This window comes from Nematolebias whitei, chromosome 11, assembly GCF_014905685.2.
Source record: "Nematolebias whitei isolate Nwh7 chromosome 11, NemWhi1, whole genome shotgun sequence".
Classification (NCBI taxonomy): Eukaryota; Metazoa; Chordata; class Actinopteri; order Cyprinodontiformes; family Rivulidae; genus Nematolebias; species Nematolebias whitei.
The window spans coordinates 2,019,622-2,040,363 of record NC_056508.1 but is presented as its reverse complement, the minus strand read 5'-3'; the positions used below and the strand labels follow the sequence as shown (position 1 = coordinate 2,040,363).

Sequence of the window (20,742 nt, the reverse complement as noted above, 5' to 3'; positions counted from 1 at the left end):
AAAAAAAAAAAAGCATGCATCAGGATATTTTGAACCACTTTGGCCAGGATTGCCTCAAACTAGTTAGAGAGTTTGAGAAAACAGCAAGGAAGAGGGCAGACTACAGGAACCATTTGCGATTCAACCTCAGATGTCGACAAAGTGGCATCATTCCCAAGAGCCTGGAACTAAAATCAGCGGTCAGCGGGCACCGGGCAAGCAAGATCCTTCAGAAGGCACAGACCCAGCTGCTGAATGAACGGGTGAGACAGACCAATTTTACTATTGAGGCCTTGAAGGCAAAAGAAGAGCACATTAAACAGAAACTAACTATGTGTCTAGATCAGACCACACTTCAGCAAGTGTTGGACTGTACAGATCAGGCACGCTTAGCACAGCATGTCAAGTCCAAGACTCGACAACAAAACAAGTTTAACGTACTAATAACTCATCAACACCATCACTATTCCAATAACAACACATTCAGTGTAGGACAACACTCCAGTAGTCAATTACATGCCAGGGAGACAGAAAAGTGGGTGAAGAATTTATCTGACAGACAGCTCACCCAGCCAGAGACAGAGATTCTTGCCAGGGGACTGAACTTTGCGGTTGCACCAAGTAGAATTCCTCTGGTGGAGATGATCACAGCTACTGAGTCAGCCATCCGCAACAACAAAATGAAAGAGGCTGAAGCAGAACAGCTCAGAATCAAAGTTTCATCCTGCCTCAGCAATGCCAAACCACCACCTTCCAACATCAGTAGAGAGGAGAGGGACGCACTCACCACTCTTAGCAAGGACAAAAACATCATCATTCTCCCAGCAGACAAAGGAAGGTGCACAGTGATTTTGAACCAGAAAGACTATCATTAGAAAGTTATGACACTCCTTAGTGACTTAAACACTTATGAACCTCTGAAAAGAGATCCAGGAAGTGGTTACAAGAAGAAGTTAATAGATTGCCTGAAAAATTTGGAGCAGGACAAGGCTATTGACCATTTTCTGTACCACAGACTGTACCCAGGGGAGGCCACACCTAGTCTGTATGGTTTACCTAAAATCCACAAACAAGGTGTACCTTTAAGACCAATTGTTAGTATGATTAACTCTGTCACTTTCAATGTTTCCAAATATCTGGCGTCTGTACTAATCCCTTTAGTTGGCAGCTCAGAACACCACATACAGAACACCATGGACTTTGTGGATAAGGTGAGGGATGTCATCATGGAGACTGATGAAACAATGGTCTCTTTTGATGTCACATCACTCTTTACGTGCATTCCTGTTGAGGATGCAGTAGAGGTGGTCAGTTTAAGATTAAAATCAGACACCACTCTGAGCAGCAGGACCACGCTTTCCACAGAACAACTGTGTCAACTCTTGAAACTGTGCCTGCAGTCAACCTACTTCACATATGGGGAGCAATATTATAGGCAGAAACATGGGTGTGCTATGGGGTCTCCAGTTTCTCCTATTGTTGCCAACCTGTACATGGAGGAGGTAGAAAAGAGAGCCTTGACGTCCTTTTCAGGGACACCACCAAGTCATTGGTTCAGGTATGTTGACGACACCTGGGTTAAAATTAAATCTCAGGAAGTCCAACATTTTACTGACCACATCAACTCTGTGGATAAATACATCAAGTTCACACGAGAAGATGTAAAATAATGGCAGGTTGGCTTTCTTGGACTGTGAGGTCTCAGTCTCTGATAGAGGACATTTGCAAACTGAGGTGTACCACAAACCCACCCACACAGACCAGTATTTGCAGTTTGACTCCCATCACCCTTTGGAGCACAAGTTAGGAGTCATCAGGACTCTGTACCACAGAGCAGACAGCATCCCCACTAGCTCAGGAGCCAGGCAGAAGGAGAAATCCCACACAAGACAGGCTCTAGAGCAATGTGGATATCCTAACTGGGCCTTCCTGAAAGCAGAGAAGAAACCCAAACAGGACTCCAGTCAGCCATCAGGTGAAAAGGAGGAACCCAGACCCAGACCAGTGGTCATTCCATATGTTGAGGGGGTATCAGAGAAACTGAGACGTTTATTTTCTAAACATAACGTCCCAGTGGCTTTTAAACCCCAAAATACATTACGGCAAAGACTGGTTCATCCCAAAGATCCAGTCCCCTGATACAAACAGAGTAATATTGTGTATGTTGTTCAGTGTCAGGAGGGTGATCAGTCTTACATCGGGGAAACTAAACAGCCACTGGCCAAAAGGATGGACCAGCACAGAAGATCAACATCATCAGGCCAGGACTCTGAGGTCTACACTCATCTCCAGGCCAGCGGTCACTCTTTCAAGGATGAAGATGTTCACATCCTGGACAGAGAGGAACAATGGTTTGAGAGAGGAGTAAAGGAGGCCATCTTTGTGAAAAGAAACCGTCCATCATTAAACAGGGGTGGAGCCTCCGGGTTCAACTGTCCCCCTCTTACAATGCTGTGATTGCTAGTATCACTCAGCCCTCTGTGAACAGTAAACAGCCATTAGGTGCTAATGATCCATTGTTAGGCTGATGGTCCTTCTTGAGCATGTGATCAGCTGGTTCTGGTTGTCAGCAGCAAAACTGGTTGATCCACTCTGAGAAGGTGCTATTTAAGAGACTGAGCTGAATACAGCACCTCAGACTGAGGAAGTCCTCAGGATGAGAGACGAAACGTTTCTACATTTTTTTGCTTTGTTTTTTTTTTTTTTTGAATGTCCAGAGGACCAGATTGAACTTTTTTGGATAAAATAGAACAAGTAAAGAAACAAAAACAAACGAGCTTCTCTACAAATACCACATCTGAGTCTACAAATCATGAGTCCACCATTCTTCAGCTAATGATGTCCACAACAACTAAACATTAGATTATTTACTTTTACTCTAAACCTTTACATGTTGAAATGACTCATGGACACACGCACGCACGCACACACACACACTAATGTAATAAGCAAAGATTTGCAACCTGCAAATGATTGTTGCTGGCAGAATGACTCAATGAATCAACATACTTGAACTTCACAAACATATGATCATTTATTCCGAGAGACTTTGTGATCGTTTGTGCTATCAGAAACAAAATGCACTTTACAGCCAGGCTCAGACTCAGACTCGGGCTCGGACTCGGACTCGGGCTCGGGCTCGGACTCGGACTCGGGCACGGACTCGGGCTCGGGCTCGGACTCGGGCTCTGGCTCTGGCTCTGGCTCGGGCACGGACTCGGGCTCGGGCTCGGGCTCGGACTCGGACTCATGCTCAGACTTATTCCAGCCACCTGACTCCTGCTGTTGCAGCAGGCCCATGGAACAAGCCCTCTGTGTCCCTCCTCCCACACAGACACGACATGTGGGTCCAGCCACCTCTCGTCACCTCCTTATGCGGGATGAGGGACAGTGGAGCAAAATCTGGGACTGTCCCACTCAGGACTCACGATGGTTGAGAACACAACACCCCTTGGATTAACCTGGATTATTGAGCATGCATCAGGACAACACCCCTTCATTTTTACAGATAACGGAATTCCATCGTGGCGACGGACCTCTTTGATTCATGTCTCTTTCACTTGGTTGTCCACCGGACAACCTTGAGGTGATATCCGTTTGTCTGAGATGAAAAGTTTGTCTCGGACAAACAGAAACCACTTATGTGCTCTGGGTTTTGTTTGAGACCTCTGGGTGTGAGGCGCTCTGTTGAAAAGCTCTATAATAGTAAGGTGTTTTTTTTTGTTTTTCCTACATTTAAAAATGCAACAGGATTTTATTCCTTCTTTGACTATGTGTTTGTGGATGCAATAACACTCATCAACAGGAGAGGATTTGTTGTACCTTTCCTGATATGCTTGCTCTAGTTTGAAGGCAGCAGTGCAGCAGATTACTCCCTTTATTATGTTATTCCACCCCCCAGACCATCAGCCATCAGTAAATATTTCACATTGGTGCATGTCAAAACACTGGTAGTCTTTGAGGATGGAGCTGTTTTAGTCTTGGCAGTAGTTTACTGAAACATGAACAGCTTTTTGCTCTAAATGCAGCATCAAAAGTGACTCAGTGCTTCATCACACTCGCCTCATATTTTTTAAAAGTTATTGAAAGCTAAATGTTTGATGATACAATTTCCACAAAGCACAGATATTTCACAAAGATATGCCATTTACATGCTCAGTGATTTTGATGGTGTAATGAATGCCATGTCTGTGTTTCTCTGCAGAGATTTTCCAGTCAAGAAGTGTATTATGTTGAAGCACTTGTCTAAACAACCAGAGGGGATTGTGGGCTCCCGGTCCCCTCCTGCCAAGCGATCATGCCCTGATTTAGAGGTAAATGGCAACTTGGAGTCAAAACAGTGCACCGAGAGTCACTGCAACCTGTGCTTACAATATTTGATTTATTTGCTTCTGACTTATATTTTATCATGCAGTCATGTCATGGCAGATCCCATTACGCTGATTTAAAAGCATATTATTCCCAATACAGTAGTCCCTCGTTTATTGCGAGGTTTAGGCCCCCCCCCCACACACACACACACACACCCGTGCGTATGACAAGTGGAAAAACCGCAAAGTAGGGATACAGTAGATCAAGTTCTGTAAACTTTGTCACCTGCAGTGCATTGTCAGGTGGAATCCAGGAAATCACATTGTAGGATTTTTAAAGAATTTATTTATAAATTATGGTGGAAAATAAGTATTTGGTCAGTAACAAAAGTTCAGCTCAGTACTTTGTAACATCACCTTTGTTGGCAATGACAGAGGTCAAACGTTTCCTGTAAGTCTTCACCAGGTCTGCACACACTGTAGCTGCTATTCTGGACCATTCCTCCGTGCAGAGCTGTGATGTTTTGGGGCTGTCGCTGGACAACACAGACGTTCAACTCCCTGCACTAATTTTTTATGGGGTTGAGGTCTGGCGACTGGCTAGGCCACTCCAGGACCTTGAAATGCTTTGCACGGAGCCACTCCTTCGTTGCCCGAGCGGTGTGTTTGGGATCATCGTCATGCTGGAAGACCCAACCACGTTCCATCTTCAATGCTCTCACTGATGGAACGAGGTTAGGGCTTAAAATCTCATGATGCATGGCCCCTTTCATTCTTCCCTTAACACGGATCAGTCTTTCTGCCCCCTTTGCACAAAACCAGCCCCAAAGCATGATGTTTCCACCCCCATGCTTCACAGTAGGTATAGTGTTCTTGGAATGTAACTCAGCATTCTTCTTCTTCCAAACATGACGAGTTCAGTTTTTACCAAAAAGTTCTATTTTGGTTTCATCAGACCACATGATATTCTCCCAGTCCTCTTCTGGATCATCTATATGCTCTCTGGCAAACCAGACGGGCCTGGTCATGCACTGGCTTAAGCAGGGGGACACGCCTGGCACTGCAGGACTTGAGTCCCTCTCAGCGTAGTGTGTTACTGACAGTACCTTTGTTACTTTGGCCCAGCTCTCTGCAGGTCATTCATCAGGTCTCTTCGTGGAGTTCTGGGATTTTTGTGCACCGTCCTCATGATCATTTTGACCCCACGGGATGAGATGTTGCGTGTGGCCCCAGATTGAGGGAGATTATCAATGGTCTTGTTTGTCTTCCATTTTCTTACAGTTGCTCCCACAGTTGATTTATTCCCACCAACCTGCTTCTCTATTGTAGATTCACTCTTCCCAGCCTGGTGCAGGTCTACAATCTTCTTCCTGGTGTCCTTCAACAGCTCTTTGGTGTTGGTCACTGTGGAGTTTGGAGTCTGACTGTTTGAGGCTGTGGACAGGTGTCTTTTATACAGATAATGAGGTCAAACTGGTCCATTAATACAGGTAACAAGTGGAGGACAGAAGAGCTTCTTACAGGAGAAGTTACAGGTCCGTGAGAGACAGAAATCTTGCTTGTTTGTTTTTGAACAAATACTTATTTTCCACCATCATTTACAAATAAATTATTTAAAAATCTTACAATGTGATTCCCTGGATTTTTTTCTCCTCATTTTGTCTCATAGTTGAAGTGTACCTATGATGAAAATTACAGGCCTCTCTCATCTTTCTAAGTAGGAGAACATGCACAATCAGTGACTGACTAAATACTTTTTTGCCCCACTGTACCTGATTCAAATGCATAACTTGCCTCCTCATCATGTCATCATGTTCTGTAGAACCCAGTTCAAGACTCGTTCTTTTAAAGCAGCTGTGTTGAAGCCAGTGGTGGACGTGCTCATTACTACTAGTCCTTCTCTGCCCTACCATACCTCCCACACACTCCACATATTAAACAGAGGCATGTAAAGCAACACTACCTAGTTGATGTGTAGTAGACTGACCAGGTTATGTTGGTAAGTGGGAACTGGTTCACAAACATTTCACCTTGTAAAATAAAGGTCAAATTTATTTATTTATTTAACTTTTATTTAACCAGGCAAATCCCATTGAGATCACAGATCTCTTTTGCAAGGGAGGTCTGGGCCTGAAGGCAGACTGACATGAATGTTTTTGATCTGTTGGAGGAAACCAGAGTACCTGGAGAAAAACTATGCGTGCACAAGAAGAACATGCAAACTCCACACAGAAAGACCCCAGCTCCAACTGGGGATTGAACCCAGGACCTTCTTGCTGTGAGGCAACAGTGCTAACCACTGATCCATCGTGCTGTTAAGTAAATAAATAAATAAATAAATAAACCACACCAAAAAAAAACAATACCACAACCTGTTGATGTATTTTTTATTTAGATTGTTCACAACACAATTTTCTCTGCATAGACCAGTGCATATTTCTCTTAAATGCTTCATTCTTCTGTCCAAGACCAAAAAAATCACGATACATACATTAGCACATGTAAAATGCTTTGGAGAAAGCCCCGCAGTCAGGAAACAATAGTGTGTTTAAGAACAAAGCAGTTCAGTGAAATATACTTCATTGCTTATGTTAACTAGTCACATGGCTTTCTTTGTTAAGCCTCCAGTATACTTCCGCGTATGTCCGTTCACGCGTACGTACGCAGAGGGTTCAGACTTCATACTCCAGCGTCCACCCCGAGCAGCTGCAGAGCAGCTTCACAGACGAGGGGCGTTTACCTTCGGGACAAATTGAGGTCGCCGATTGGTCATTTGGTGACACGCCTACTGGACTGATTGACAGGTAGGAAAAAATAAAAAAAGCGAGCGCTGGCAGCCTCAGCTGCAGCGGTGTTCTGTGTTTATATGATGTTAATAAAAAGATCTAAAAAATAAAAAGAAACAGGGAGCGCTGGCCCTGCAGCCCACACATCAGACCAGCCCACCAGGAAATCTCCAGACCCTCCCGCAGCCACACTGGACCTGAGTTTAATTCGCTCGTGACAAATTCCTTCATTTCTCACCATTTCAGTCATGGCATCAACGGAGGAGGAAGAGATCACTGCCTCTTGGCAAAAAAACTAAAGAAAAGGCCAGATCAGGGATGAAGAAGGGGAATTTAATAATACATTGGTGTCGCATACAAAACAGTCCCTCGCTGGGCAGTTTATTGTGCGACACCGCGTACGCGGTCGTAAAAATTGGAGCTTTGCACGGAGGGTACGCTGGGGGGTACGCACGTACCTCTGCATACGTACGTGCGTATCTCTACGTATGGATGTACGCGGCAGTATACTGGGGGCTTTACTCTGCATCCCCACATTGTTAAGGTAGTCGGAAGACTGGAGGGTCTGGACAGAAGTGACCAGAACTGCAGAAATACAAAATGGTGACGAAAGAAGTGACCATTATCTATTGTTAAATCCACAGCAATAAAATGAGACAAAAACTGTTCCTCTTTCCATTGATGTTCACGTGAATATTAAATCTGGCTAACAGTTAATATTCTCATGGCCTTTCCTGTTCCCAGCTGCTCATCAAACAGCTGTAAGATCTCATAATGTTTAGAATTTGGCCAGTCTTTTTTAAACAAAGTATTGTAACCTTTAGCATTTATTAAGTCTCCTGACCACAACTCTGAATCTGACTGGTTGGTCACCTTGTCCAAACGGACTTGTGCTCTCATTTTGTTTTAATGGGTCTGGGAATATCATGCAAATATCGAATTCCCCTCTGTCCATCCATCCATCCATCCATCATCTTTACCCGCTTCTTCCTTTTCGGGTGGCGGGGGTCACTGGTGCCCATGTCCATCACTGTGCGAGAGGCGAACACCCTGGACAGGTCTCCAGTCCATCACAGGGACACATAGAGACAAACGAGACAAACATTCACTCTCTCACTCACCTAGAGACAATGTAGAGTTACCAATCAGACTAACATGCATGTTTTTGGTCTGTGGGAGGAAACCAAAGTACCTGGAGAAAACCCCTGCATACACGGAGAGAACATGCAAACTCCACCCAGAAAGACCCCCGGACGGAATTTTGTCAAAATATTGTATTCCTTTTGGATTTACTCTGGGACTTCATTGAATAACATGAAGGCCCAGTACAGTATGCCACTGGTTGCAGCAAAACAAGCTTTGAAAACATCCAAAACACTGGCTGGTGAGGACCAGGTTTGGGGGGGGACTCTGCTTTACAGGGTCACAGGTGCCTCTTTCCGTCAGTCAACAGGAGACCTTGGACAGTAACATTGTTAAAATATGTAAACCTGGATGCACTGGTACATACAGTATATGTGTTGTAGTAGAGCTGCTGTTGGTTTATTTCATTTATAATTGTACTATTTCAGTGGAAACAAAGCTGTTGATGACCGTAGCATTGACCTGAGTCAAGTCAGATGTGTTTTAAAACACACTAAATTATATTTTCTTGTGCTGCACAGTACAAGATCAGTAGGCTATATCAAAAAATATCAAAAATTATACCAATAGTTATGAGTTTGCTAGCAGTTTTCATTTGCACTATTTATATCAGAAAATTAGTTTGTTTGTTTATTTTCATATTTTACACTGACCTGAGTCACAATATTAATTCTCCCACATTGGGCATGTTACAAGATTTATTAAATTAATCTGAAATATTTTAAAAGCAAAACTACAGCATAACAAAGCCACAGTAGCAATAATAAATGCACTTACTATAAATGTGTTTATCTAACTGTCTCAAGAAAAGGTTGGCCTGATGAAGCAATAAGCAACTTAAAGGAAAGTAGAAAAAAAAAGGTTAAATCACGTCATCTGGACTAGTTTATTTAAGTGAGAAACGTTTTGTCATCCAGAGGACTTCCTCAGTCTACAGCCTGCCAACCACATCTGATCAATTCTCACTTAAGAAACTGGTCCAGATGACATGATTTAACCTTTTTTGTTATCTACCTGGATGATTGAGCTCACAAACCTTTTTTAAAGGAAAGTAGTTTTTCAAAAAGAAACATTTAGAAGATGGTATGCCTGTTTACTTTTCCTAGACAGCCGTGGCCCAAAGCAGTTTAGACCACGCTTGGAGGGAAAAATACATCTTCATTTCTGGAAGCTGATGGTTGCCTTCAAAATATTTAGTTTTTCCTAAATTGCTTGACTCTTGACTTGAATTTATCTGTAAAACCAGTACAGAAATGCCATAAGTGCAATAATTGTGAATATTTGCTTCTAACGAGTGATTAATGCTCCGGCTGATTTGGGTTTGAAAGTGTGGTTGCAGCATTGTCAAACAGAAAATGGTTTTAGAATGAACAACTGGTGTTTTTTTTTTTTTTTTTCCTGTTTTCCCTCCTGCATTTTTTTAACCTTCAGGCCTGCAAAGATTTCTTTCCTTCATCTTTATCATATGTTTTGATGTTGGTGATCCTGGTTTTAATTTTGTTATGTTTTTTTTTTTTTTTTTTTCATTTAAAAATAACCACTCTCCTGCATTAACTTCTCCTTCCTTTTTTTTGCCTTCCCTTCCTCCCATCCAGCAGAAGAAACAGACAGGCAAAGCAAAGAAAACGCGTCCTGTTCCACAGGTATTTTTATAACCACATTCCTCTACTAAACCCCCATAACATCTTTGTTTTGGCTTTTATTTTGAAAGGGGAATTTCATATGTGTGCACTATCTCAATAACACAACTATTGAGTTGCCAGGGTAAATGTTTCTTAAACTAATTCTTACCCAATTCCAATCAATTCTGACCCATTTTTTTAAGGTATACAGTGTATCACATAAGTGAGTACACCCCTCACATTCCTGCCGATATTTAAGTATATCTTTTCATAGGACAACACTGACAAAATGACACTTTGACACAATGAAAAGTAGTCTGGTCTGTGTGCAACTTATATAACAGTGTAAATTTATTCTTCCCTCAAAATAACTCTGTATACAGCCATTCATGTCTAAACCACTGGCAACAAAAGAGACTACACCCCTAAATGTCTAAATTGAGCACTGCTTGTCTTTTTCCCTCCAAAATGTCATGTGACTCGTTAGTGTTACTAGGTCTCAGGTGTGCATAGGGAGCAGGTGTGTTCAGTTTTGTAGTACAGCTCTCACACTCTCTCATACTGGTCACTGAAAGTTCCAACATGGCACCTCATGGCAAAGAACTCTCTGAGGATCTTAAAAGATGAATTGTTGCGCTACATGAAGATGGCCAAGGCTACAAGAGGATTGCCAACACCCTGAAGCTGAGCTGCAGCACAGTGGCCAAGATCATCCAGTGTTTTAAAAGAGCAGGGTCCACTCAGAACAGACCTCGCGTTGATCGTCCAGAGGGGCTGAGTGCACGTGCTCAGCGTCACATCTAAATGCTTTCTTTGAAAGATAGACGCAGGAGTGCTGTCAGCATTGCTGCAGAGATTGAAGAGGTGGGGGGTCAGCCTGTCAGTGCCCAGACCATACGCCGCACACTACATCAAACTGGTCTGCATGGCCGTCCCAGAAGGAAACCTCTTCTGAACTTTGTACACAAGAAAGTCCACAAACAGTTTGCTGAAGACATGTCAACAAAGGACATGAATTACTGGAACCATGTCCTATGGTCTGATGAGACCAAGATTAATTTGTTTGGTTCAGATGGTCTCAAGCGTGTGGCGGCAATCAGGTGAGGAGTACAAAGATAAGTGTGTGATGCCTACAGTCAAGCATGGTGGTGGAAATGCCATGGTCTGGGGCTGCATGAGTGTAGCAGATGTTGGGGAGTTGCATTTCATTGAGGGACACATGAACTCCAATATGTACTGTGAAATACTGAAGCAGAGCATGATCCTCTCCCTCCAGAAACTGGGTCACAGGGCAGTGCTCCAGCATGATGATGACCCAACTCACCTCAAAGACGACCTCTGCTTTAATGAAGAGGCTGAGGGTAAAGGTGATGGACTGGCCAATCATGTCTCCAGACCTAAACCCAATAGAACATCTTTGGGGCATCCTCAAGCGGAAGGTGGAGGAGTGCAAAGTCTTGAATATCTGCCAGCTCCGTGATGTCGTCATGGAGGAGTGGAAAAGCATTCCAGTGGCAACCAGTGAAGCTCTGGTAAACTCCATGCCCAGGAGAGTTAAGGCAGTTCTGGTAAATAATGGTGGCCACAAAAAATATTGGCACTTCAGGAACTTTCAATAAGGGGTGTATTCACTTTTGTTGCTGGTGGTTTAGACATTAATGGCTGTATATTGAGTTACTTTAAGGGAAGAATACATTTACCCTGTTATATACTGTGTTACTGTTATCACTATACTGTTATCACTGTTTTTCACTGTTTTCACTGTTTCACTGTTTATGGGTTCTGAATGATCGCGTCTTCATTAATGTTTCTCATGGTTCGATTATGGGGGCTAATTGTCACACTGTTAACTCCTGTAATTACACATCAGTCACGAAAAACTCAAGAAAATGTCTGATAATAATGTTGTTACTGCTCTCAGGGATTCAGCCCAACCTTGGACCCCCCACTAATTACAGCACACCAAATGACTTTAAAAACGTGTCAGGACTTCATTTTCTGCGTGTAAATGCACGTAGCCTTCTGATAAAACTTGATGCCTTGAAAATTCTGCTCAGTTCTTCTGGGACAGATGTAATTTTCATCTCTGTAACCTGGCTCAACAAATCTGTACTGAATAATGACCTGGTAATCAATGGATTTAACATCTACCGCTGTGATCGTCAAAAAAGGGGTGGTGGAGTCGCTATTTACATCAGAGATTCTCTGGTTTCTAGTCGTGTGTCGGCTAAAACAATTCCAAACCAGTTTGATGCCTTAGCTGTAAACATCACCTTGAATGGAGGCCAGATCTTATCTGTAGTCTGCTGTTACCGCCCACCTTCAGCAACACCTGAGTCTCTGTCCTCCCTGATGGAATTTCTTGGTAATTTAAAATTCAAAGAGATCGTTTTGGCAGGAGATTTCAACAATGATTGGGATAAGTCGACCCCCCTCTGTGATAAATTCAAGGTATGTTGCCTGTTACTCAATCTAACCCAACTGATCGTCTCTCCCACTAGACCAAACAAAAACCGTCCTGAAAAGTCCTCCATCGTAGACCTGTTTCTAACTAATATGCCTCACAAAATCCCTGGTACAGGTGTATTCGCTGACATTTTGAGTGATCATTGTGTGACAGTGACTCTCAGAGATATTAAACTTCCACCTTCTAAGCCCAGATTAATTAAAAAAAGGGATCTGAAACGTTTTTGTGAACAGTCATTCCTCTGGGATCTGTCTCACTTTGACTGGCATCGTATTCTATTAATTGATGACGTGAACTCCGCTTGGAACTATTTTCATAATAGTTTCATTTATTTTGTGAACAAACATGCTCCTTTTCGTCAGTTCAGAATAAAGGGACTAGACAGCCCCCAGTTTACTCCAGAGCCAGCTGACCTCCTGCACAGGAGAGATCATCTTTGGGCCGCAGCGAGAAAATCTGACTCAGACACTGATTGGTTGAGTTTTCAACAGATGAGGAATAAATGTACAACTGCTGTCAAAGCAGCAAAACGCAACTATTTCTTATCTCAGACCTCCAAAAATCTAAATGACCCTAACAGATTCTGGAAAACCATCAAATCTATCTCAGGCACCCCCCAATCCTCTGACCTCCCATCACAACTTCTCATTAACTCTGTTCCTGTGTCAAATAAGCACGAGATCCTGAACTGTTTCAACAAACATTTTGTTGCTTCTGGTTCTTTATTTGACACAGTTACTAATGGAAGATCAGCCACTTCACTTAATAACCAAACTTCTACAAATCAAATCCCTCCTACAAGTCAATCCTCAGTTAATCACAGCTTCTCTTTTTCTCCATTCTCAGTCATTGAGGTCAATAAACTGTTAAAAGATCTTGACCCTAAAAAAATCTGCAGGTCCAGATGAACTTCCACCTTATTTCTTAAGGCTGGCTGCTCATATCATCACAGTTCCTGTGACCCACATCTTCAATCTCTCCATGAGACAAAACTCCATCCAGACACTTGAAAACAGCCTTTGTTCTTCCTTTGCTGAAGGGAGGTGACCCCACCTCACTGAACAACTATGGACCAATCTCTAAACTCTGCATTTTAGCAAAGGTTCTAGAAAAACTGATAAACTCTCAAATCAAAAATGACCTGGACTCATTTAACATCTTACCTCCACATCAATCTGGTTTCAGGAAACAACACAGCACAACCACTGCTTCACTGAAGGTTCTTAATGATGTTGTTGAAGCACTGGATGCTAAGGATTATTGTGCTGCACTTTTCTTAGACCTGTCTAAAGATTCTGACACTGTGGATCAGAACATCTTGTGTCATAAGCTCTCAGAAATCGGTTTCTCAGATCACACCATTGGTTGGTTCTCTAACTATCTTTCAGACCGGAGGCAATGTGTTCAACATAATGGTACTTCCTCCATTTATTTAACAGTCAACAATGGTGTACCACAAGGCTCAGTCTTAGGACCCACCCTCTTTACAATCTACATACATATTGTAGGTAAAAACATCCCTGATGCATCCATACATTTCTATGCTGATGACACAGTTGTTTATTGTCGAGCTAAAACTGTTGCTAAGGCTTTCCAGCTTTTGAAATCTGCATTCAACATCATCCAGACTGATTTGTTCCGCCTCAAACTTGTCCTAAATGTCGACAAAACCAAAGGAATGCTTTTTTCAAACAGGAAGTTGGTCCCAGCAGTTCTTCCTCCGATTTTATCCTCAAATGGTGTCCCCATTGAGTTTGTTGATTCCTATAAATATTTGGGTATCTTGGTCGACTCTCATCTCTCTTTTAAGCTCCATGTGGAAAACTTGATAAAGAAACTGAAAGTTAAACTGGTTTCTTTTTCAGAAACGGATCCTGTCTAACCCTGAATGTTAGGAAACACCTTGTATCTGTGACTTTCCTTCCCTCCATTGATTATGGTGACATTATTTACATGAACGCTCCTACAAGAACCCTGCAGATGTTGGATGCTGCAGATGTTGGATGCTGTCTATCATGGTGCACTAAGATTCATAACTGGCTGTAACTACCGTACCCACCACTGCACCCAGTATTCACTGGTTAACTGGTCACCATTAACTTCACACAGACTCTCCCACTGGTACATTTTCATCTTTAAATCACTTCTTGGTCTGCTGCCTTCATACATCTCCTCCTACATGTCTCTGTGTGAGTGCAGCTACAGCGTGCGCTCTCAGGACATCATTACCTGCAGTGTTCCCTCAGTGAGGACTGAACTAGACAAAAGGACCTTCTCCTACTCCGCTCCTGTTTCCTGGAATATCTTGTAAAAAGATTTGAAGCTCTCGACCTTTGACCTCTCTAAGTGGCTTTAAGAATCTGTTGGACTCCTGGCAGGGACCAATGCAGACATGTTCCTGTTTTTAGTTTTCTACATTCGCCTTATAGTCTAGCTTTTTTTGTTAATTTTTTGCCATCTTATTTGTAAAAAAAAAAAAAAAAAATCCTTATGCCTTTTTATAATTGTATTGTTGTTGCTGTTGTCCACTGTTGTCATCATTCATGTCGGTCAGAGCAGATGGCCTCTTGTCCTGATCCTGGTTCTGCTGGAGGTTTCTTCCTGTTAAAGGGAGTTTTTCTTTCCACTGTCTCCACTGTGCTTGCTCAGGATGGGAGACTGCAACGAAGCCAAGATTCATCTTGTCTGCTGGATTCTTAGATAGAGAACTTTACTAATTGTCTTTTATGTGAATGTTCCTGTAAAGTCCCTGAGACAACTTTGTTGTGATTTGGTGCTTTATAAATAAACTTAACTGAATTCTTTGTTGAAATCAGGTCTCTCTTGTAAATGAGTCCTCGAGGCCCAATGGGATTTACCTGTTTAAATAAAGGTTGAATGAATATAAGCTGCACACAGACTACATTTCATTGTGTCAAAGTGTCATTTTTTTCAGTGTTGTCCCATGAAAAGATATATTTAAACATATGCAGGAATGTGAGGGGTGTACTCACTTTTGTGATACACTGTACATTTTGTTGTCACTAACAGTCAAAATGTTTGTGCTGTTTTTGTTTATGAAATTAATGGAACTCAACTGTTTTATCCAGCAATTTCACTTTATTATTCTAGTAATTTTTGACGGTCGCAAAAATAAATTAAAATCCTTTTCATTTCTTCACTGGAACAAGGTTGGAACTAGTAGATAATCAAAGCTCTTTACAACAATCTGTGCCTCATTTACCCATTCATACAGCTCTATTCTGGATCTCAACAAATTTAATTGAATAAATCATTCTAAAGAGACTAATCAGAGCTTTATCACATTCATACACAATGGGACACACATCAAAGGCAATGAGGGGTTCAGTGTCTTGCCCAGGGACACTTCAGAATGTGACTGCTGGTGGGTTCGAACCCCCAACTCTTGCATTGGAGGACGACTGCTCTAACCACTGAGCCACAGCCGCCCAGGAATCAACTCAAATAAGAGGAAGAGTGGATCAAGAATTTTGTGAATCGTTTTTTTTTTTTTTTTTTTTAAATAAAAAAATTAGGTCCAAACCATAGTTTTGTACCCCCATTTTAAAAATAGATTTGTCGTACTCTTGCACATTTGATGCCAGGAACACCAGCAGGCACCAAAGGGCGAATGTGATGCATTACAGGTGGAGTGACATAGTTGTCAGACAGTTGCTTAAGTGTCTTGTCAGTTAAAGCAATGAGTAAAAATCACATCATAGGACCATCTGTGTGTTTTCCATCGGGATGTGGGATTAACTTGACACAAGGCTGGAAGCAAAGTTATTTGGAGTACACCTGGACCTGCCATTCTGTTTTGTTTGTCTCCTTCCTGTCCTCTCAAACCCCAGCCAGTCGAAGCAGAGGGCTGCTTGTCCTGAGCCTGGTTCTGCTGGAGGATTCTTCCTGTTCACTAGGGGTTGAACAAGTATATAAGTTTTAAACTCGACATTAACATAATAAAACCCAAGTAGAACTTGAGTATTTGATGACGTCATAGATCTCAAGATACAAAAATAAATAAATAAATAAAACCCGCAAAAAAAGGTCATTATTTATAAAAAAAGACCAACAAAACATTGGGAGCGTATATTATGCTCCTCCCATTTATCAAACTGCAAATAAGTCACAGGAAAAACTAAACTATTAGTTTTTATTATTAAACTGCAAACGTGAAGAAACGCAGCACGTCGGAAAATAAACTTAATGTGGGGGGGGGGGGGGGGGGGACCGCTGGGGTGCATTAGGTTTAGTTTTAGAGATTAATATGTTTATACATTTTTTTTATAGGTTTAGAAATGAATATTTTTTGCTTTTTGTTTGTGAAACAAGGTCCGAGGAAGCTGGTTCTGGTTCGGTGGATTGGACCCGGTGTTGCACCATACTCTGTGACCTGCAACAGTGCAACACCGCCCCCTACGGTCATACGGTGGTCACATAATATGACGTCACTACGGATACTCAACGTTACATTTTTAACCTCGATAGAGGTCCTAGCAATCGATGTGTAGATTACTCGAGTACTCTGTTAATGCCCTACTGTTAACAGGGAGTTTTTCCTTTCCACTGTTGCCACTGTGCTTGCTCAGAATGGGAGACTGTGACAAAATGAAGATTCAACGCCGTCTTCTGGCCTCCTTAGATAGTGAACTTTATTAATTGGCTTTTTTTGCATGTGAATGTTCCTGTAAAGTGCCCTGACATGACTTCTGTTGTGACTTAGTGCTGTATAAATTGATGAATTGAATTTAAGATGAGCGCCCCTAGTGGCTGGCTGCAGTACAATTCCTCCTTAATTCCCACCCTTATTTATCGGACAATGTCTTTACTAAAAATATAAATACACTTTAAGTTCTTTTTGTTGTAGATTCATACCTTGCTGCTGTATGTTCACATGTGTCTTTGTTCCAGTACCTTTATTTAAGACTTAAAGGAAAATGTCATATTACACTGTGACTGACAATATGACCACCTGTTAATGAGTTGGGAGGGCGTATAAGCAGGACATTCATGTTGAGGGTACAGCCCCACATCCCTGGTGCACAGCCACTGGCTCCAAAAATACAACATTCTGAACAACGGGAAAAGGCAAAAAATGCTTTGTCCATCTTCATTAGATGTTGGTACAAATTCTGTTTTTCATTTTATCTGACATTTGAGTCATTGCAATCCAGTCACTTGATCTTTCAACACTTCAAGGTTCTTTATTGTCATTTGCATCACATGTGGTACATGAGGTGGAACGAAATTATGTACACAAAGTCCCGGTTACACTGAAAAATAGCAAAAAAATAAGAATAAATACAGTAGTCCCTCATTTATCTTGGGGGATCTGTACCCTGAAGATCCACGGTTAGAGGAAAAACTGCAAAGTAGAAATAGTAGTACAAGTAGTAAGTAGTTGTTTATTTTATTTTATATATATATATATATATATATATATATATATATATATATATATATACATATTAGCGATGCACAATATTATCGGCATGGTATCGTATCGGCCTACAATAACGTTAAAGTTCAATATCGGACATCTGTCATTCCATTAAAATAACTCGCCAGTATAGAAGGCACTGTTTTTGCCTGCAGCGGCAGCACAACGTGATGACGTCACGTGCGCCTACCTGATCTCACGGCGGAGAGGAAAACTCAAAATGTCGCTGTGGAAGTTTTCTTTTTCGTTGGCGAGGATGTCAGTTTCTGAAGATTTATGAACTAGGTTGAGCCTCAATACATCGTCCCCAGTCAGATGTATTTTTCTGACGTAACGTTACCCGAGTTACAAGACATCATTTCCAATGTCATTGAGAAGCTAACAGCCGATAGCACTTGGTTGAGTTTTACCACAGACATTTGGACGTCGTGTTAGCCCTGTTAGCATGATTATTCTTACGGAACAATTGATCAACAAAAACTTTGAACTTAAAAAGTCTGTCCTTCATGCACGGGAGTGTAGAGGCTCCCACACTGCAGCTATAGGAACCTGGAACAAACCTCCACAAGTGAGAGCATCACAGGTGACTAATGCTAATAAACAACATTTAACACTTTTCATTTAATATCAGTTAAAGTGTTATGCAGATCATATGGCTGTTACTGAATATATGTCACCAGCTCTTACAGCTGTTGCACAATTTTTGTAGCAAATAATTGTAAATAAGACGCTGTGTTCTGACAAAGGAACGTATATAAAATATCTGTATCTGCATCGATTATCGGCCAAATAAATTTTAACATATCGGATCTGGGCCAAAAATCCAACATCGTGCATCCCTTATATATATATATATATATATATATATATATATATACAGGTCCTTCTCAAAAAATTAGCATATTGTGATAAAGGTCATTATTTTCCATAATGTAATGATAAAAATGAAACTTTCATATATTTCAGATTCATTGCACACCAACTGAAATATTTCAGGTCTTTAATTGTTTTAATACTGATGATTATGGCATACAGCTCATGAAAACCCAAAATGCCTGTCCCAAAAAATTAGCATATTTCATCCCACCAATGAAAGACAAGTGTTTTTAATACAAAAAACGCCAACCTTCAAATAATCATGTTCAGTTATGCACTCAATACTTGGTCGGGAATCCTTTTGCATGAATGACTGCTTCAATGCAGCGTGGCATGGAGGCAATCAGCCTGTGGCACTGCTGAGGTGTTATGGAGGCCCAGGATGCTTCGATAGCGGCCTTAAGCTCATCCAGAGTGTTGGGTCTTGCGTCTCTCAACTTTCTCTTCACAATATCCCACAGGTTCTCTATGGGGTTCAGGTCAGGAGAGTTGGCAGGCCAATTGAGCACAGTAATACCATGGTCAGTAAACCATTTACCAGTGGTTTTGGCACTGTGAGCAGGTGCCAGGTCGTGCTGAAAAATGAAATCTTCATCTCCATAAAGCTTTTCAGCAGATGGAAGCATGAAGTGCTCCAAAATCTCCTGATAGCTAGCTGCATTGACCCTGCCCTTGATAAAACACAGTGGACCAACACCAGCAGATGACATGGCCCCCCAGACCATCACTGACTGTGGGTGCTTCACACTGGACTTCTGGCATTTTGGCATTTCCTTCTCCCCAGTCTTCCTCCAGACTCTGGCACCTTGATTTCTGAATGACATGCAGAATTTGCTTTCATCCGAAAAAAGTACTTTGGACCACTGAGCAACAGTCCAGTGCTGCTTCTCTGTAGCCCAGGTCAGGCGCTTCTGCCGCTGTTTCTGGTTCAAAAGTGGCTTGACCTGGGGAATGCGGCACCTGTAGCCCATTTCCTGCACACGCCTGTGCACGGTGGCTCTGGATGTTTCTACTCCAGACTCAGTCCACTGCTTCCGCAGGTCCCCCAAGGTCTGGAATCGGCCCTTCTCCACAATCCTCCTCAGGGTCCGGTCACCTCTTCTCGTTGTGCAGCGTTTTCTGCCACACTTTTCCCTTCCCACAGACTTCCCACTGAGGTGCCTTGATACAGCACTCTGGGAACAGACTATTCGTTCAGCAATTTCTTTCTGTGTCTTACCCTCTTGCTTGAGGGTGTCAATGATGGCCTTCTAGAGCACACAGTATATTTTATCTGCACCTGCTTTTCCTGCTTCAAATTTCCAGCACATACAGTACCTTCCAGCATACGACTGAATGGGTTTGGTATTTGTTTTATTTTTTATTATTTCAACAGCTTATGCCTTTTTTGTTTCCTGCTGGACATGACATTCAGTAAAAATCTAATGACGTGTTTACTGGATAAGTCATGAGAAAATTCTGCCTGCAGGAAATAATGCAAGGTCCTACTTCCTCGACTTACATTTGTCAGCTCTCTGACTTTCTATTTAATTATGAGACCAGCACTCAGAGAGATGTATGTGTCTGAATTATGTTGAGTTCTTCAGACTTGGCTTGATTTACTTTATAACAAGCTTTCTCGGCTTGATGCATTGGCTTTAGCTCAAAAAGGCAAATGAAATGGAGCCATAAACTCTGAAACTATCAAATTTAATCGTTCTTAGACGAACAGAACCACTCAACGTAATTAGAGGGACGATCATTTATAGTGGTGTCCTTGTCTTTGTCCATCTAAATCAGTCTGTATGTCATGTTTCCCATCAATTTGTATTTTTCCTTTTTTTTTGTTCTCATACACATTTTTCATTTTTAGTTAAGCTATGCGTAAAATTTTATTTTATTAAATATTTTGCTATATTTTATATAAATTCTAATGGAATTAAAAAGTCATATTTGAAGGACTACACATTACCCACTGGGGCGGCTGTGGCTCAGTGGTTAGAGCAGTCATCTTCCAATGCGAGAGTTGGGGGATTGAATCCACCAGCAGTCACATTCTGAAGTGTCCCTGGGCAAGACACTGAACCCCTCATAGCCTCTGATGTGTGTCCCATCAGTGTATGAATGTGATAAAGCTCTG

General features: G+C 41.9%; 1 protein-coding gene across 3 annotated transcripts in view; it reads left to right on the top strand.

The window, feature by feature from the left end:
* acss2 (acyl-CoA synthetase short chain family member 2) overlaps nt 1–20,742 on the top strand; it is a 224,371-nt gene that overhangs the window by 109,069 nt on the left and 94,560 nt on the right. The window contains exons 7-8 of one of the 3 annotated variants that reach the window (XM_037684628.1): nt 4,184–4,292; nt 9,817–9,861. In XM_037684628.1, the coding sequence (XP_037540556.1) occupies nt 4,184–4,292; nt 9,817–9,861 (154 nt within the window). Of the gene's footprint in view, nt 1–4,183; nt 4,293–9,813; nt 9,862–20,742 lie in introns of all 3 variants that reach the window. The other 2 variants (XM_037684627.1, XM_037684629.1) reach the window with 2 other exon arrangements.